This window comes from Grampus griseus, assembly GCF_964374135.1.
Source record: "Grampus griseus genome assembly, chromosome: 4".
NCBI classification, from domain to species: Eukaryota; Metazoa; Chordata; class Mammalia; order Artiodactyla; family Delphinidae; genus Grampus; species Grampus griseus.
Genome location: NC_138997.1, coordinates 121840328 through 121853237, shown reverse-complemented (window position 1 = coordinate 121853237; position 12910 = coordinate 121840328). Strand labels below are relative to the sequence as shown.

Sequence of the window (12910 nt, the reverse complement as noted above, 5' to 3'; positions counted from 1 at the left end):
TGGTTATAAGGCTATTGTAATAAAGATAGAAGGTAGAAAAGAAAAGGAGGGAGAGAAGGTAGAGACCCTGATAGAAATCAATAGAACTTGGTACTGTGTAACCAGCGACTGGGACCTGGCCATCAAGACCAAGGTTACAGTTCCAGCTCCTCCAACTGTTAATTGTTTCACTTTGTGGGGATTATTTTAACCTCTGGGAGCCTCAATTTTCTCATCTGTAAAATGAAGGCAGTAACGTTCTACAGTGAGGAACAAATGATCTGCAAAGTATGTGAAAGTATTCTATAAACTGTAAAATTCAAAACGAATGTTGGCTCTTATTATGTTGGGGTTCACAAAAAGGAATCAAAGATTATTATGAGCAAAAGTAGAGAATTCAGGATGATTTTATCCCACTGACTAGTGGAGAAAAACTAGGTAGGAAACTGCAGAGAAACTGGAGAAGCCCGTCTTGCGCTTAGAATTTAAGCAAAATAATTCAGTACGTTCAGTTTAGATTTTTCTCCTCTTGTTCAAGACTCCTTCTCTTTCAAGTAAATCTTTCTCTGCTAAAAGTTATAGACTTAGGGGTCCAAGGCTTAAAGTATTAAAGTCGGGAAATTGCCCAAAAATTCCACTTGAGGTTGAAAACTTTGATCTGACCTTTAAGTTCCCTCAAAGGTCTTTTTTTTTTTTTTAGGTACATGTTTGGGTTTGTTTGTTTACATGTCATTATTCCTCCCTTGACCTGCGCCTTCTAGATTATTGCTTCAAGTCAGTAATGGTCTCATTTGTGTTTATAAACCAAATGTCTCGTGTATTACTTGGCACATACTAGACCCTCCTAAATGATGGATGCAGGATGAAAGTGGGGCTCGGTTGCCGGGTAGTGGGTATATTTAAGGATGTTGGACTCTTTAGAGGATGGTGGTATTTTAAACCTAGATCAACAGATAACTCCTTCCATACGTCATTCTGAGTTTCTTCCCATTATCTGTGCGGTATAAAAGACAGCTGATTAAAAAACAGAGGAGCAGATTATGATATGCAACTTTTTGATGTGCTTTGGATAGACCGCAAGACTCTTTTAATGTGAGTAGGGAGAAAATTGTTTTGCAAAGGTGTTACAAGTTCATCTGACTTGGTTTGTAACCTTTACCGGATTTCATAGACTTGTTCTGAAGTGCCCAAGGAGGCTACAACTCACATCTTTATTCCAGGAAGTTTATTGACAGCCATAAGGAGAGTTACCAGTGATTAGAACAAACTCCAAATTTTGTCTTCTGGGTTCAGGGACTCTGGATTAAAACAACCCTCCTTTAATCATCAGAAACTCTGAAGTTTGCAAAAAATAGTTTTCCTCTGGAATTGTAGACACTGTACTACAGAAGCAATGTGGTCAGGTTCTGAGAGGTTACCTGTTTTTAGATTTCTTGGGAGTCTAACTTAAGACCCACTGCTAGGGGACCTAGATTTCATATTTTGAAATTATCTCTCTCACCCCCATTTCCTTTCTGTTTGTATCTCTGCTGCTTTAACTACTGGACTTCAATATATAAAATAGCTTCCTGTTCATGGGGCCTCCTTTGGTGCCTAAATCTTGCAGTGATGATGTAGGCCAGTGCTCTTGAATAGCCATTCTGAACAATAGGCATAGATTGCTATCACCTTCTGTGTTACTTTATTCTACGGGATGACAGTTTTTTATGTTTATTTGTTTTGCCCCCACAGAGTAGTCACTCTTTTATGTAATCCTTATATCAGAATAATCTAGGAATGATGGCCTGCGGATGATGAGATCAGAACATAGTTACTCACATCCACCATCCTGTTACACTCATTTCCTATAGAGTTGTCTCTGTAAGATGAGGGTACCTTACTGGAAGGCTGACAGTTCTAGTAATCCAGCTCTACATTCATGGCTTTCACGTATTGTGAGGTGTCCAAAACATTCTTTTATGCCAACGTTAACAAGGGTAACTGAGGTAGTTGGTGAATCACCATTTAAAGGCCTTCTATCCCATTTTTCACATTTTTGCTAGTGTTAATACAGACTTTGGAATGCAGTATCCCACTGGCAGTTTGAAGCAGAAACTTGGATAAATTAAGTTTTTCTGCAGTTGCCCTATGAATTTTACACAATAAATATTGCTTGCTTTTGCTATTTTCTACTTTTTTTTTTTTTTGCCATGCTACGTGGCTTGCAGGATCTTAGTTCCCTGACCAGGGATCGAACCCCTGACCCCTGCAGTGGACGCATGGAGTCCTAACCACTGGACCGCCAGTGAACTCCCACTATTTTCTACTTTAAATCATTACTACAAGTACTGTAAAATGACCCTCTCTCTATGATGGTATGGCAATATAATTGAGAGAAAAATTCCTGAATGTTAAACTAATTTCTTTTAATTGCTTGTTCTGATAACAAATGCCACTTTGGAGGAAAGAGTGTGCCCAAAACAAGGATTCTTTCATTTCTGTAATTCTTCTGCAAATTTGATTTGATCAAGAATATAGCTTTACCTGATTTTATCTATTTGACTTTTTTGCCTAGAATCACCAAAGAAGCTGGAAATTGTCAGAGAATGCTGCTCTGAAAATCAGAAATATCTAAATTATTAGACATTATAATTAGAAAGATGAGCCACAGAGTAATGGAACTTTTTTTTTTTTTTTTCGGTACGCGGGCCTCTCACTGCTGTGGCCTCTCCCGCTGCGGAGCACAGGCTCCGGACGCACAGGCTCAGCGGCCATGGCTCACGGGACCAGCCGCTCCGCGGCAGGTGGGATCTTCCCGGATCGGGGCATGAACCCGTGTCCCCTGCATCGGCAGGCGGACTCTCAACCACTGCGCCACCAGGGAAGCCCTCTTTTTTTTAAAGTTTTACCTTTTTTTAAAAAAAAATTAATTAATTACTTTATAGCTGTGTTGGGTCTTCGTTTCTGTGCGAGGGCTTTCTCTAGTGTGTCAAGCGGGGGCCACTCTTCATCGTGGTGCGCGGGCCTCTCACTATTGCGGCCTCTCTTGTTGCGGAGCACAGGCTCCAGACGCGCAGGCTCAGTAGTTGTGGCTCACGGGCCTAGTTGCTCCGCGGCATGTGGGATCTTCCCAGACCAGGGCCCGAACCCATGTCCCCTGCACTGGCAGGCAGATTCTCAACACTGCGCCACCAGGGAAGCCCGGGACTCCTTTTTAAGAACAAAATGTGTGCGGTACTTAACATATGTTCCACCATGACCTAGTATATGGTAGAGTTCTTAAGAACATGGTCTTTGGTGATATACACAATACCATCAACTATGCTAAAACCATTTCCTGAACACACACTACATGTATGTAAGGGACAGTGCGAAGTTCTACAGGGAAGGTCTCTTCTCCATAAGCAACTGGAACCATTTACACAAGCAATTTCAGTCAACTACTTTTTGAGTTTCATCCAGACAACAGAGAAAAAAAAGATTCTAGAAGTAGCAGATGTGTACAGGCTGATGTAAAATACTGTCTTTTTAAAGAGATGAATCTATAAAGAAAGAAAATGACCGTCACCTGAATTAACTCTTCCAATTCTAGAAAATTTTAATTGTAGTTTATTTTAATTCCAGAATCTCAGAGAAATTGGAATAGTGGATTTTACTAACTGCCCTGTCTCAGATCCTCTCTTGCTCAAACTTGTCCAGGAATTTCATCCAATTTTTATTTGAGGGGGAGTTGAAAGCATTTCAGCAAAGCAAACAACTGAATGGCGTGTCAGCCAAAACCTGAAATGTTTGTTTTAGAAGCGTTTTTGAATAAAGTGTATCAAAATAACAAAAGCTCAACTAGAATGACCTTAAAATGCATTGAAAAAGAATTCCTTGATATATTTTTCTTGAGAAGCCTAGAACCATAGAAAATGATTTCAAAGTGCAAAATCATACTGGTAACCTCAGCCAAAGTGTTATCCCTGAAGTATATATATATATAATCGCATTCACTAGGAGAGGTGACACTGGAAGACAAATATTTGGTTAGAAAACTAATCCAGTCTTGTGTCAGATGCTCTTCAAATTCCAAGCATAAATCTATTCTAAGAATAACTGGAGTGAAAGGAGTGTGGGAATCACTGCTAGGGTTTAGCTGGTCCATTTCTTAAATCAGGACGACTTTAAAAGTATAGATTCTAATAAGGAACTTCATTCTAACAAGAATGATGCATTTTTCCTTCTTGTCAGGTAAATATTTTATTTTTATTCTCAGGTTAATACCAACTCCTGCTTGGTGAGCATATTAATTTGGGAGTATACTCAAAAATACCCGCTGAAATCTACCTGACCTGAGAACACAGTATAAGTATGGAATGTGTACGTGTTTGTGTTATGGCAGTCTGTTAGTCATCCTACTTCACACAGTGAAATTCCAGGCATGAAGAGGCGGGTGTTATGCCCGTGCCTTTAAGTCTTTGGTCCAGTAATTCTCCAGACTGACTGTGAATTTGCATCACCCATGGTCCTACATCAGCCCTATTAATTTAATGTTCTCAGGGTTTGTGTGGCCTGGACATTTGTATTCTTTTTTTTTTGAGGTACGCGGGCCTCTCACTGTTCCGGTCCCTTCCGCCGCGGAGCACAGGCTCCGGACGCGCAGGCTAAGCGGCCATGACTCACGGGCCCAGCTGCTCCACGGCATGTGGGATCCTCCCGGACCGGGGCACGAACCCGTGTCCCCTGCATCCGCAGGCGGACTCTCAACCACTGCGCCACCAGGGAAGCCCCTAGACATTTGTATTCTTAAAAGTGGTACAGGTGATTCTGATGAACAGCCAGTATTAATGAGAACATTAGATCTTTGTGGAGACTTTTTTTAAAAAGTAACTTTTGTGATGGTGTTGTTATAACGTAGGAATTGGTGAGAGGAGGTCTCATTTCAGTAAGCTCAGGATCAGAGTGTATGTATGTGAACAGAACGTGTCTTCCAAAAGAAGTCATTTAACATATATTTATTAAGAGATTTCTCTGTGCAAACCACTTTGCTTGGTGCTGAGGATACAAAAGTGAGCATGACATAGTCTTTACACTTAAGGAGCTTTAACTGGGGAGACCTGACATCTTAACAAGTTGTAAAAGCTGTTATAAACGCTCTGACGGTGCTACTGGGAGTGTTCAAAAGAAGGATTGGCTAGCTTTCGGGGAGGGCAGGAAGAGCTTCCTAGGAGATCTTGAGACTTGAAAGATAAAATCAGTTTTTGCCATATTAGGATGAGGGGTGGAGGGAATGATATTGCAAATAGTCTGAATAAAGACAGGTTTGTCAGATGCCTCTTCAAGCGGCCAGAATGACAGGGACACAGACACGAGGACGAGGGTGGTATCAGAGAGGTGGACAAGGGCCATTCTTGGATGGGTTTGTCTATCATTTAAGGAATTGTAACTTTACTATGTAGACAGTGAAGGGTATCTATCTGGAAGGGTGTCCAGAAGAGTAGTTATATTATTAGATAGAAACATTGCTCTGGCCGCAATGTGAAGGATGGCTTGAAAAAGTTGAAACTTGGAGCAGCAAGGCCGTTTAGCAGACTGCTGTAGTAATCCAGCATGAAGTGACGTGTTCAGGCAAGATTTCCCAAGACTTTAGAACCGGGATATTTAAAAGATAAATTTCCTTGCTGTAGTAATGTCCTGTTTCTTTGTTCACTGGCTGAAGACTCAATTTTTAGATAATGCAGGATGTATTTATATAGCCAGTTTAGATGCAAGGATTATTTTAGCTGTGTCACAGCTCTTTTTCAAAGAATGGAAAATATTGTTGCAATAACTTTTTTTTTTGGTTGAACAGTAGTGTAGTTATCTTAAATATAAAAAGTTGACATATGAAGGGAATGTCTCATAACTCGAGCTTAAGAGTTATAAGCAACACAAGAAACTGCATTAAAGAAAAATTTAAAAATAGGATGCCTACTTTATGCCACAGTATTTCTCTAGACCAGTGTTATCTACTAGATATATAACGTGAGCCACAAATACAAATCATGTATATAAGTTTAAAGTTTCTAGTAGCCACATTAAAAGATTAAAAAACCAAATGGGTGAAATTAACTTCACCCATATGATATATTATATATCATTATATATGATGTATTTCATTTAACTCAGTATATCCAAAATATCATTGCAAAATAGGATATAAAATTGAGATATCTGATAGTCTTATTATCTAGAGAAACAATATATTTTATATTCTTTTTTCATAGTAAATATTTGAAATCTTGTGCATATTTTTGTACTTTTAGCACATCTCATTTTGGACCAACTGCATTTCAAGCGCTTCCTTAGCCACATGTGGCTACTGTACTGGACAGTGAAGCTTGAGATAATTTCTTCAATTCCATTCCAAAGATTTATGAAACATTTCAGCAGCACTTTCGAGGATGCATTGACAGTTATTCTTGTTAGAAACATAAATCACTTGGGGTTTTGCTTTAAAACCTGAATATATTAATGTCATATTGAATTTTTATAATACATTAGTATCAATACACAGAAAGTAGAAGTGAGAGTTATTTAAATATCTGATTATTCTTCATGACTATTACTTTTTAGAGTTTCAGGATATGAAATAATCCTCAACTTAAAGTTTGAAGTGGAACCCATAAGAAGATAGTCTCTAGGTACAATATATGAAAAGCCTTCTGAACTTTAAAGATATGTGATAATTTAAGGTTGAAAATGGAGAATTTCAAGGAACCACAGGAAATTATTAGTTTCATAGATCACTGGTAGGTGGTTGTATAAGCTAAATCATCTTTGTTGCATTGTTCAGTTTTTTGAGCTGACACAGTTAAGAAAATCACTTTATATATTGCAATGTTGTCAGAGCCCTACTTAGGGCTATAAGAATCTTTGAGCAACTTATAACTTCCAGAAATGTTATAGGAATAAATGAAAGGTTATTTCAAATAGGCAGTCACTAGAAACTTCCAGTGTTTGAATACCACTTCTCTAAATTCACATTCAAGAACAGGCCCCGTTTCCAGTGGAACATATTGAAGTTTTGATTAAAAAAAAAAAAAATTAAGGTGAGAGCTGTTAAATGTTTGTTTTTCCCTTTGAATAGTCAGATGCTAGCGGTAAGTAGGTGGTGAGTTGATGAAACCAGAGTTGGAGTTTTGGCAGATCAGGGAAAGAAGGATTGAGAGTTTTTGCAAAAGAGTGATGATGGAATCCAAGCCTTGTAAGAAGTCATAAGCAGAGTGAGAATGACATGAAAAAACTAGTGGGGCCGATGGATTGAAGTCCAGTGCGGGTGAAGAGCTGTGGATGGAGCTGTAAAACTGTAAAGATAGGAGGTACTTAAGTATGAGTAGAGCTGTAAAACTGTCAAGATGAGATGCTTGAAATCAAGACTTCAAAAATGTGTAATATTTGGTGAGTATGAGCTGTAGGTGGGGGGCTGAGATCAAGTAGAGAAAACACTCTCTGCAGCTGAGGAGGTTAGGGAACTAAAAGGGAAAGGTGTTGGGAATTAAGTCATTGAGAATGTTTTAAGTAGCTATAGAGGGGAAGCGAGCAAGGTGCTATACTCTTCAGTGAGAAAGAGGAAGTGATCAGGATGTGGGTTGGATGATGTATTTTAGGTTGGCAGTTCTCAAGTGGGGACAATTTGCACCCTAGGGAATATCTGGAAATATCTGGAGACATTTTTGGCTGTCAAACTGGGGTGTGTGTATGTGAGTGTGCATGCTACTGGCATCTAGTGAATTGAGGCCAGGGATGCTTCTAAACATCCTACAATGCCCAGCACAGCCCCTTGCAACAAATGATAATCTGGTCCCAAATGTCAGTAGTGCTGAGGTTGAGAAACTGCTTTAGGCAGATGTATCAGAATCAAGGTATGCTGGCTGAAAAACAGGCTGAGAACTGTCAATCAAGTAAATATTGTATTTCTATTTTAATTGAATAGTTCCTATGGAAAAAAGACACATTCATTAAAAATAAACATTCATTCATTCATTCACTAAATCAACAAACATATGCTGCATTCCTACTTAACTGGCATCACTATTCTCAATGTGTAAGATTCATCAGTGAACACAAAGATCCCTGCCCTTGAGTACCTTTTGTTCAAGGCTGGGGCGGGGGGGGGGGGGGGAGGCAGAGAACAATAAATACAATAAACAGTAAGTTAGATAATTTGTTAGAAAGTAGTGTTTAATAAAAAAGGAAAAGTAAAGCAGATTAAGGATAGTGGGAGTGCTGGGGGATGGGAGCACAAGCAAGGGTGGGTTGCAATTTTAGATATCAAGGTAGGTCTTACTGAGGTGATGTCTGAACAAAGATTTAAGAGATGAGAGCATATAACGAATGTATGTTGCCCTGAAGATAGTTTTGGTTTGCATTCAGTTCACAGAAAAGGGGAGTAAAGTGGATTGTGCTAAGTGCTTTGGGGGATACAGAGTTAAATCAGACATAGTTTCTGCCCTCATGGAATTTCATGATGAACTAACAATCTTGGAAATGATAGAAAAATGATGACAGCAAACACAGGATGGTAATTTTGCCCTGTACTCTTTGTTCCTGTTTTGATCCTTTTTCATGGTGGGGAAATGACAGGTTAGTGATTAGTCCTTACTTTCCACATTTGCTCCTTCTCAGAAAACAGATGGTAACCTGGGTTAAATAGTGAAATGAATGAAGAAAAAAAGTGATGACAGTGGGTTTAGAGTGTGAGCCCGAGAGCAGTGGGATCAGAGAAAAGGAAAGGAAGGTTAAACTTATAAAAGGGATTAATGATTTGGAAGAAAGACTTACAAGCATCTCTATTAACCTTCCTGGCTGACAGTTACCAATTTACAACATTTGAAACAAGCCTCCCATTAGCTCTCTCTGCCCCCCAGGTATGGTAACAGCACTAGGAACTATGCTGTTCGGGTTGGGGATTATCATACTCTGGTGCCGGAGGAGTTTGAGGAAGAAATTGGAGTTCAGCAGATTGTGATTCACCGGGAGTATCGACCAGACAGCAGTGACTACGACATCGCCCTGGTTAGATTACAAGGACCAGAAGAACAATGTGCCAGATTCAGCAGCCACGTTTTGCCAGCCTGTTTGCCACTCCGGAGAGAGAGGCCACGGAAAACAGCCTCCAATTGTTACATAACAGGATGGGGAGACACAGGTAACAAATAACCCAAAGAAACAATTAAAATCTGGGCACCTGCTTGTGTCTGGGATTATCCATACATTTGAGTGTACAGTGGGTAGCAAAATCTTAAAGGGGGTTCAGGCTTAGTTGTTTGGAAATTCTGCCAAGTGTGAGATGCATGCGTGTAATCTGGATTCATACCCTGAGGGTACTGTGGTTCCCATGAGAACTTAGACCCGACTCAGGACTTGGGCCTAGCTGTCTCTATTTTAAAAAGTTTTCCTAATGACTTTGATGTAGCTACCCCAGCAAAGGGCTTTGGTGTTTGATGGTTTCTTTGTAATGGAGCCCTTTATCAAAGTAAATCTTATGCAGAATTCCTAAATGAAGAACAGACAAAAATCAGAGCTGCTGAGGTTCAAGTGGAAGGATCCAGCTCACTTACTTGGGTTTCTCCTTCCACAACCCCCTTCTCATTCTTCCCACCTCCCCATCCCCAAGCAGGATAGTGTTCAGCTTGTGCTCTTCCCAGGCAAACAGCTTTCTGTATTGTCTCTAGTTAACATCAGCTAGTGCTTGCTCAGGATGGTCTTCAAAACATCTAGGTCTCACCTGGATTAGGTGCTCCACTCACAAATGACTGAGTAAGGAGAAATGATTGGGTTGACTGCTCTCCATTAAAAGTAATTAAAACTGAAAAGAACATAAGTATTTCTACAGGTGATAATTTCAATAAGGTTATATTTAGTAAATGTAAGTATTTGTTTTCATTTTATCCCATGCTACATTAAATCTGGGCTTTAAACTTACATTATTTCATAGCAGCAAAATGTAGAACATCTGTAGCAGATACACAATACTGAAAAAGCTCTGCGACCAATCCTGAAATAAACCTTAAAAAGCGGAAACATTTCCTGAATGATATAATAGAATCAGGTCAGAGTAAATGCCTTCTCACGACGCTATGCTGACCTGAGGCAAACTGAAGGCAGGAGTATAGCTGTTGAAATTATTTCTTCATCAGGAAAGGGAATCAATCACCTCCCTTTAGACACTACATCTGAATAGAGATGACAAAGAAAGTAAATTTTACAGAATATTTTATTATGGATGAATCACTCCAGTTGAGTAAATAGGATTGGAGAATAATGTGGAGTTTAGATCCAAGAAAAGGCTATCATGGAGAACCTATCAATTATACATTTTAGCCACTAAATAGAGAATGAGTGGCTTACTAGTAAATAGAGTATGTTAACAAGTGGCTAAACTTCAGCCTGTTTCTATGTAAGAATGTTGTTTCTGAATCATCTTTATGAAATACCATGTTTCTATTGAGGACAGTAATTGCCACCTTATGTGCTTATATAGAATTATTTATAAGTAATCCTCAAGTCAGTGAAGTAGATGAGTCCTAGAGCAGTGGATTTGCTAATACAGAGCCAGCATGAATGCGCCCTCAGTGTTTCAATATACAGAATATAAATTCTAAAGCCTGCACAAATGTGCTTTCTGTAGGTTACCTTTTTCTACTGGGCAAGTCCGTAAGCGTTACTAAAGTATTCTTCAAAAAATGCAGTACTGAGAAACAGAATAGTGAAGGGTTAGAGTACGGGTAAGTGCAAACAATAAAAAAATACCATTTATAGTTATCACTACACTAATGCCACAATAGGGCTTATTTTAATAGGGCTATTAAATGTTCATTAAACTGTTAAATGTAGCTCTTTTCACTACCATCTTTACCTGGCACCTAATTCAATTATTTGGCCTGCATAGGACGAGCCTACTCAAGAACTCTGCAACAAGCAGCCATCCCCTTACTTCCCAAGAGGTTTTGTGAAGACCGTTATAAGGGTCGATTTACAGGAAGGATGCTCTGTGCTGGAAACCTCCATGAACACAAACGTGTGGACAGCTGCCAGGGAGACAGCGGAGGACCACTCATGTGTGAACGGCCAGGAGAGAGCTGGGTTGTATATGGGGTGACCTCCTGGGGATATGGCTGTGGGGTCAAGGATTCCCCTGGTGTTTATACCAAAGTCTCAGCCTTTGTACCTTGGATAAAAAGTGTCACCAAACTGTAATCCTTCATGGAAACCTCAAGAAAATAATAGAGAATCTGTTGGAAACTTTCCAACATTGGCATTTAGCTGAGATGCCAACTAATGGGAACGGAGATCCGTGTTTCTGTGTTTCATGGTAAGAACTGTGCACCCCTTTGCTGCTTGAGAATTTGTGATGTGAACATTTTGGCTACAGATACCTCAGTGTAGTAATGATTATCCTTATTTAGCATTGTTGCCTACCCAAATTAGTTTAATGGACACTAAATTCATTATTCTCATGAGTCTTGTCTCTGCCTGTTTCTCAGCATTCTCCAGAGATTATTGTATATTGATTGTGCAGTCAGGCTGTTTTTACATTTATTTGGATTGAGAACTCCTTTATAACTGAATCAATATGGTATATATTCATATAAAGAGCCTACATTTGACATAAAAAAATAGTCTTTACTATACTCAAAATAAGAGTGGCGAGCTTCCCTGGTGGCGCAGTGGTTGAGAGTCAGCCTGCTGATGCAGGGGACATGGGTTCGTGCCCCGGTCCGGGAAGATCCCACATGCCGCGGAGCGGCTGGGCCCGTGAGCCATGGCCGCTGAGCCTGCGCTCCGCAGCGGGAGAGGCCACAACAGTGAGAGGCCCGCGTACCGCATCCCCCCCCCCCAAAATAAGAGTGGCATTGTTTTCTGTTCGTGTAATTTTTTAAGCTCAGACTTTTTTCCTTAGGCTGATAAAAATATCAGACCACATCTTTCTGGCCTTTCATGAGAAAATCGAAGGCCAAAAAAGATAAAGGAATTCTATTATAAACTGACTGGAAAGGAATATCATTGTCACAGTACATTCCTGAATGAAGCCTTTGTACCAAGCACTATGGCAACTAAAGAGAAAAACATTCTAGCTACCTTGTATGTTGTTAGCACACTTCAGCATTCCTGAAAACAAAATAAAGAATGCCTTCAAACTGTTTAATGCACAACCTAATTCAATCTGCTTGATTACTTTTAATCACTTCAAATTTACAGCTTGGTAAAAAAATGTTTTTTCTTCAGCAGCATGCTGTTTTCCAGACCATGATTTAAGAGTGCCACCTACTGCAACCTTCTGGTAACTAACTTAAACCTGCAGACTATCCTGATACAGTCCCATCTAATAAAAATAGACTATTAAAAATGTTTTCCCTGTCTATAGTTTGGGAAAGTCTAAAATAACTGTTATGTTTAATCCATATGCCACTTATGTGCTAGGTGGCTATGCACCTCATTGACAATTTATAAAAGGTAAGATTTTATAATATTTCTAGTTTTCAAATGGGTTAAGAGGCAGAGGCCAAGATGAGACAGCTGTTGAAAGGTTTTGAATCCAAACTCCAGAACAGGAAGAGTCCCAATGCAGACAAGAGCATCTCCTCCCACCCCTCTAACCCATGGTTCTCCTGTCTAAAGGCAAGTTTTCCCTCCGGCTGTTTCCCAAAGGAGTAACGGATAGCTGCTTATTATGTATCCTACAGGGCATTCTTGGTAGCAGCACAAAATCTTTGCCCAAATATAAAAGCTAAGCTCTCAGGATACTTGAGTAGACTGCTATCATGAGTCCTCAAAATCCCAGGTAGTAAAAAAAGGTGAAGCGGTGAGTACAAACTATAGGATTAAGAATGCTTAAGTAATCCTCTTAAATGGCTAACTCGCCATGGAGGGACTTCACCCCCATCCCTTTCCCTTCTGTATCATATTGCATCCCTTTTGTAAATTC

General features: G+C 39.7%; 1 protein-coding gene across 2 annotated transcripts in view; it reads left to right on the top strand.

Moving 5' to 3' along the window:
* Positions 1-11354, top strand: part of PRSS12 (serine protease 12) — a 64907-nt gene extending 53553 nt beyond the window's left edge. For both annotated transcript variants that reach the window (XM_082652738.1, XM_082652737.1), the window contains 2 exons: positions 8850-9130; positions 10874-11354. In XM_082652738.1, the coding sequence (XP_082508864.1) occupies positions 8850-9130; positions 10874-11181 (589 nt within the window). In that variant the 3' untranslated portion in view covers positions 11182-11354. The remainder of the gene's footprint in view (positions 1-8849; positions 9131-10873) is intronic.
* Positions 11355-12910: the final 1556 nt, after the last annotated feature.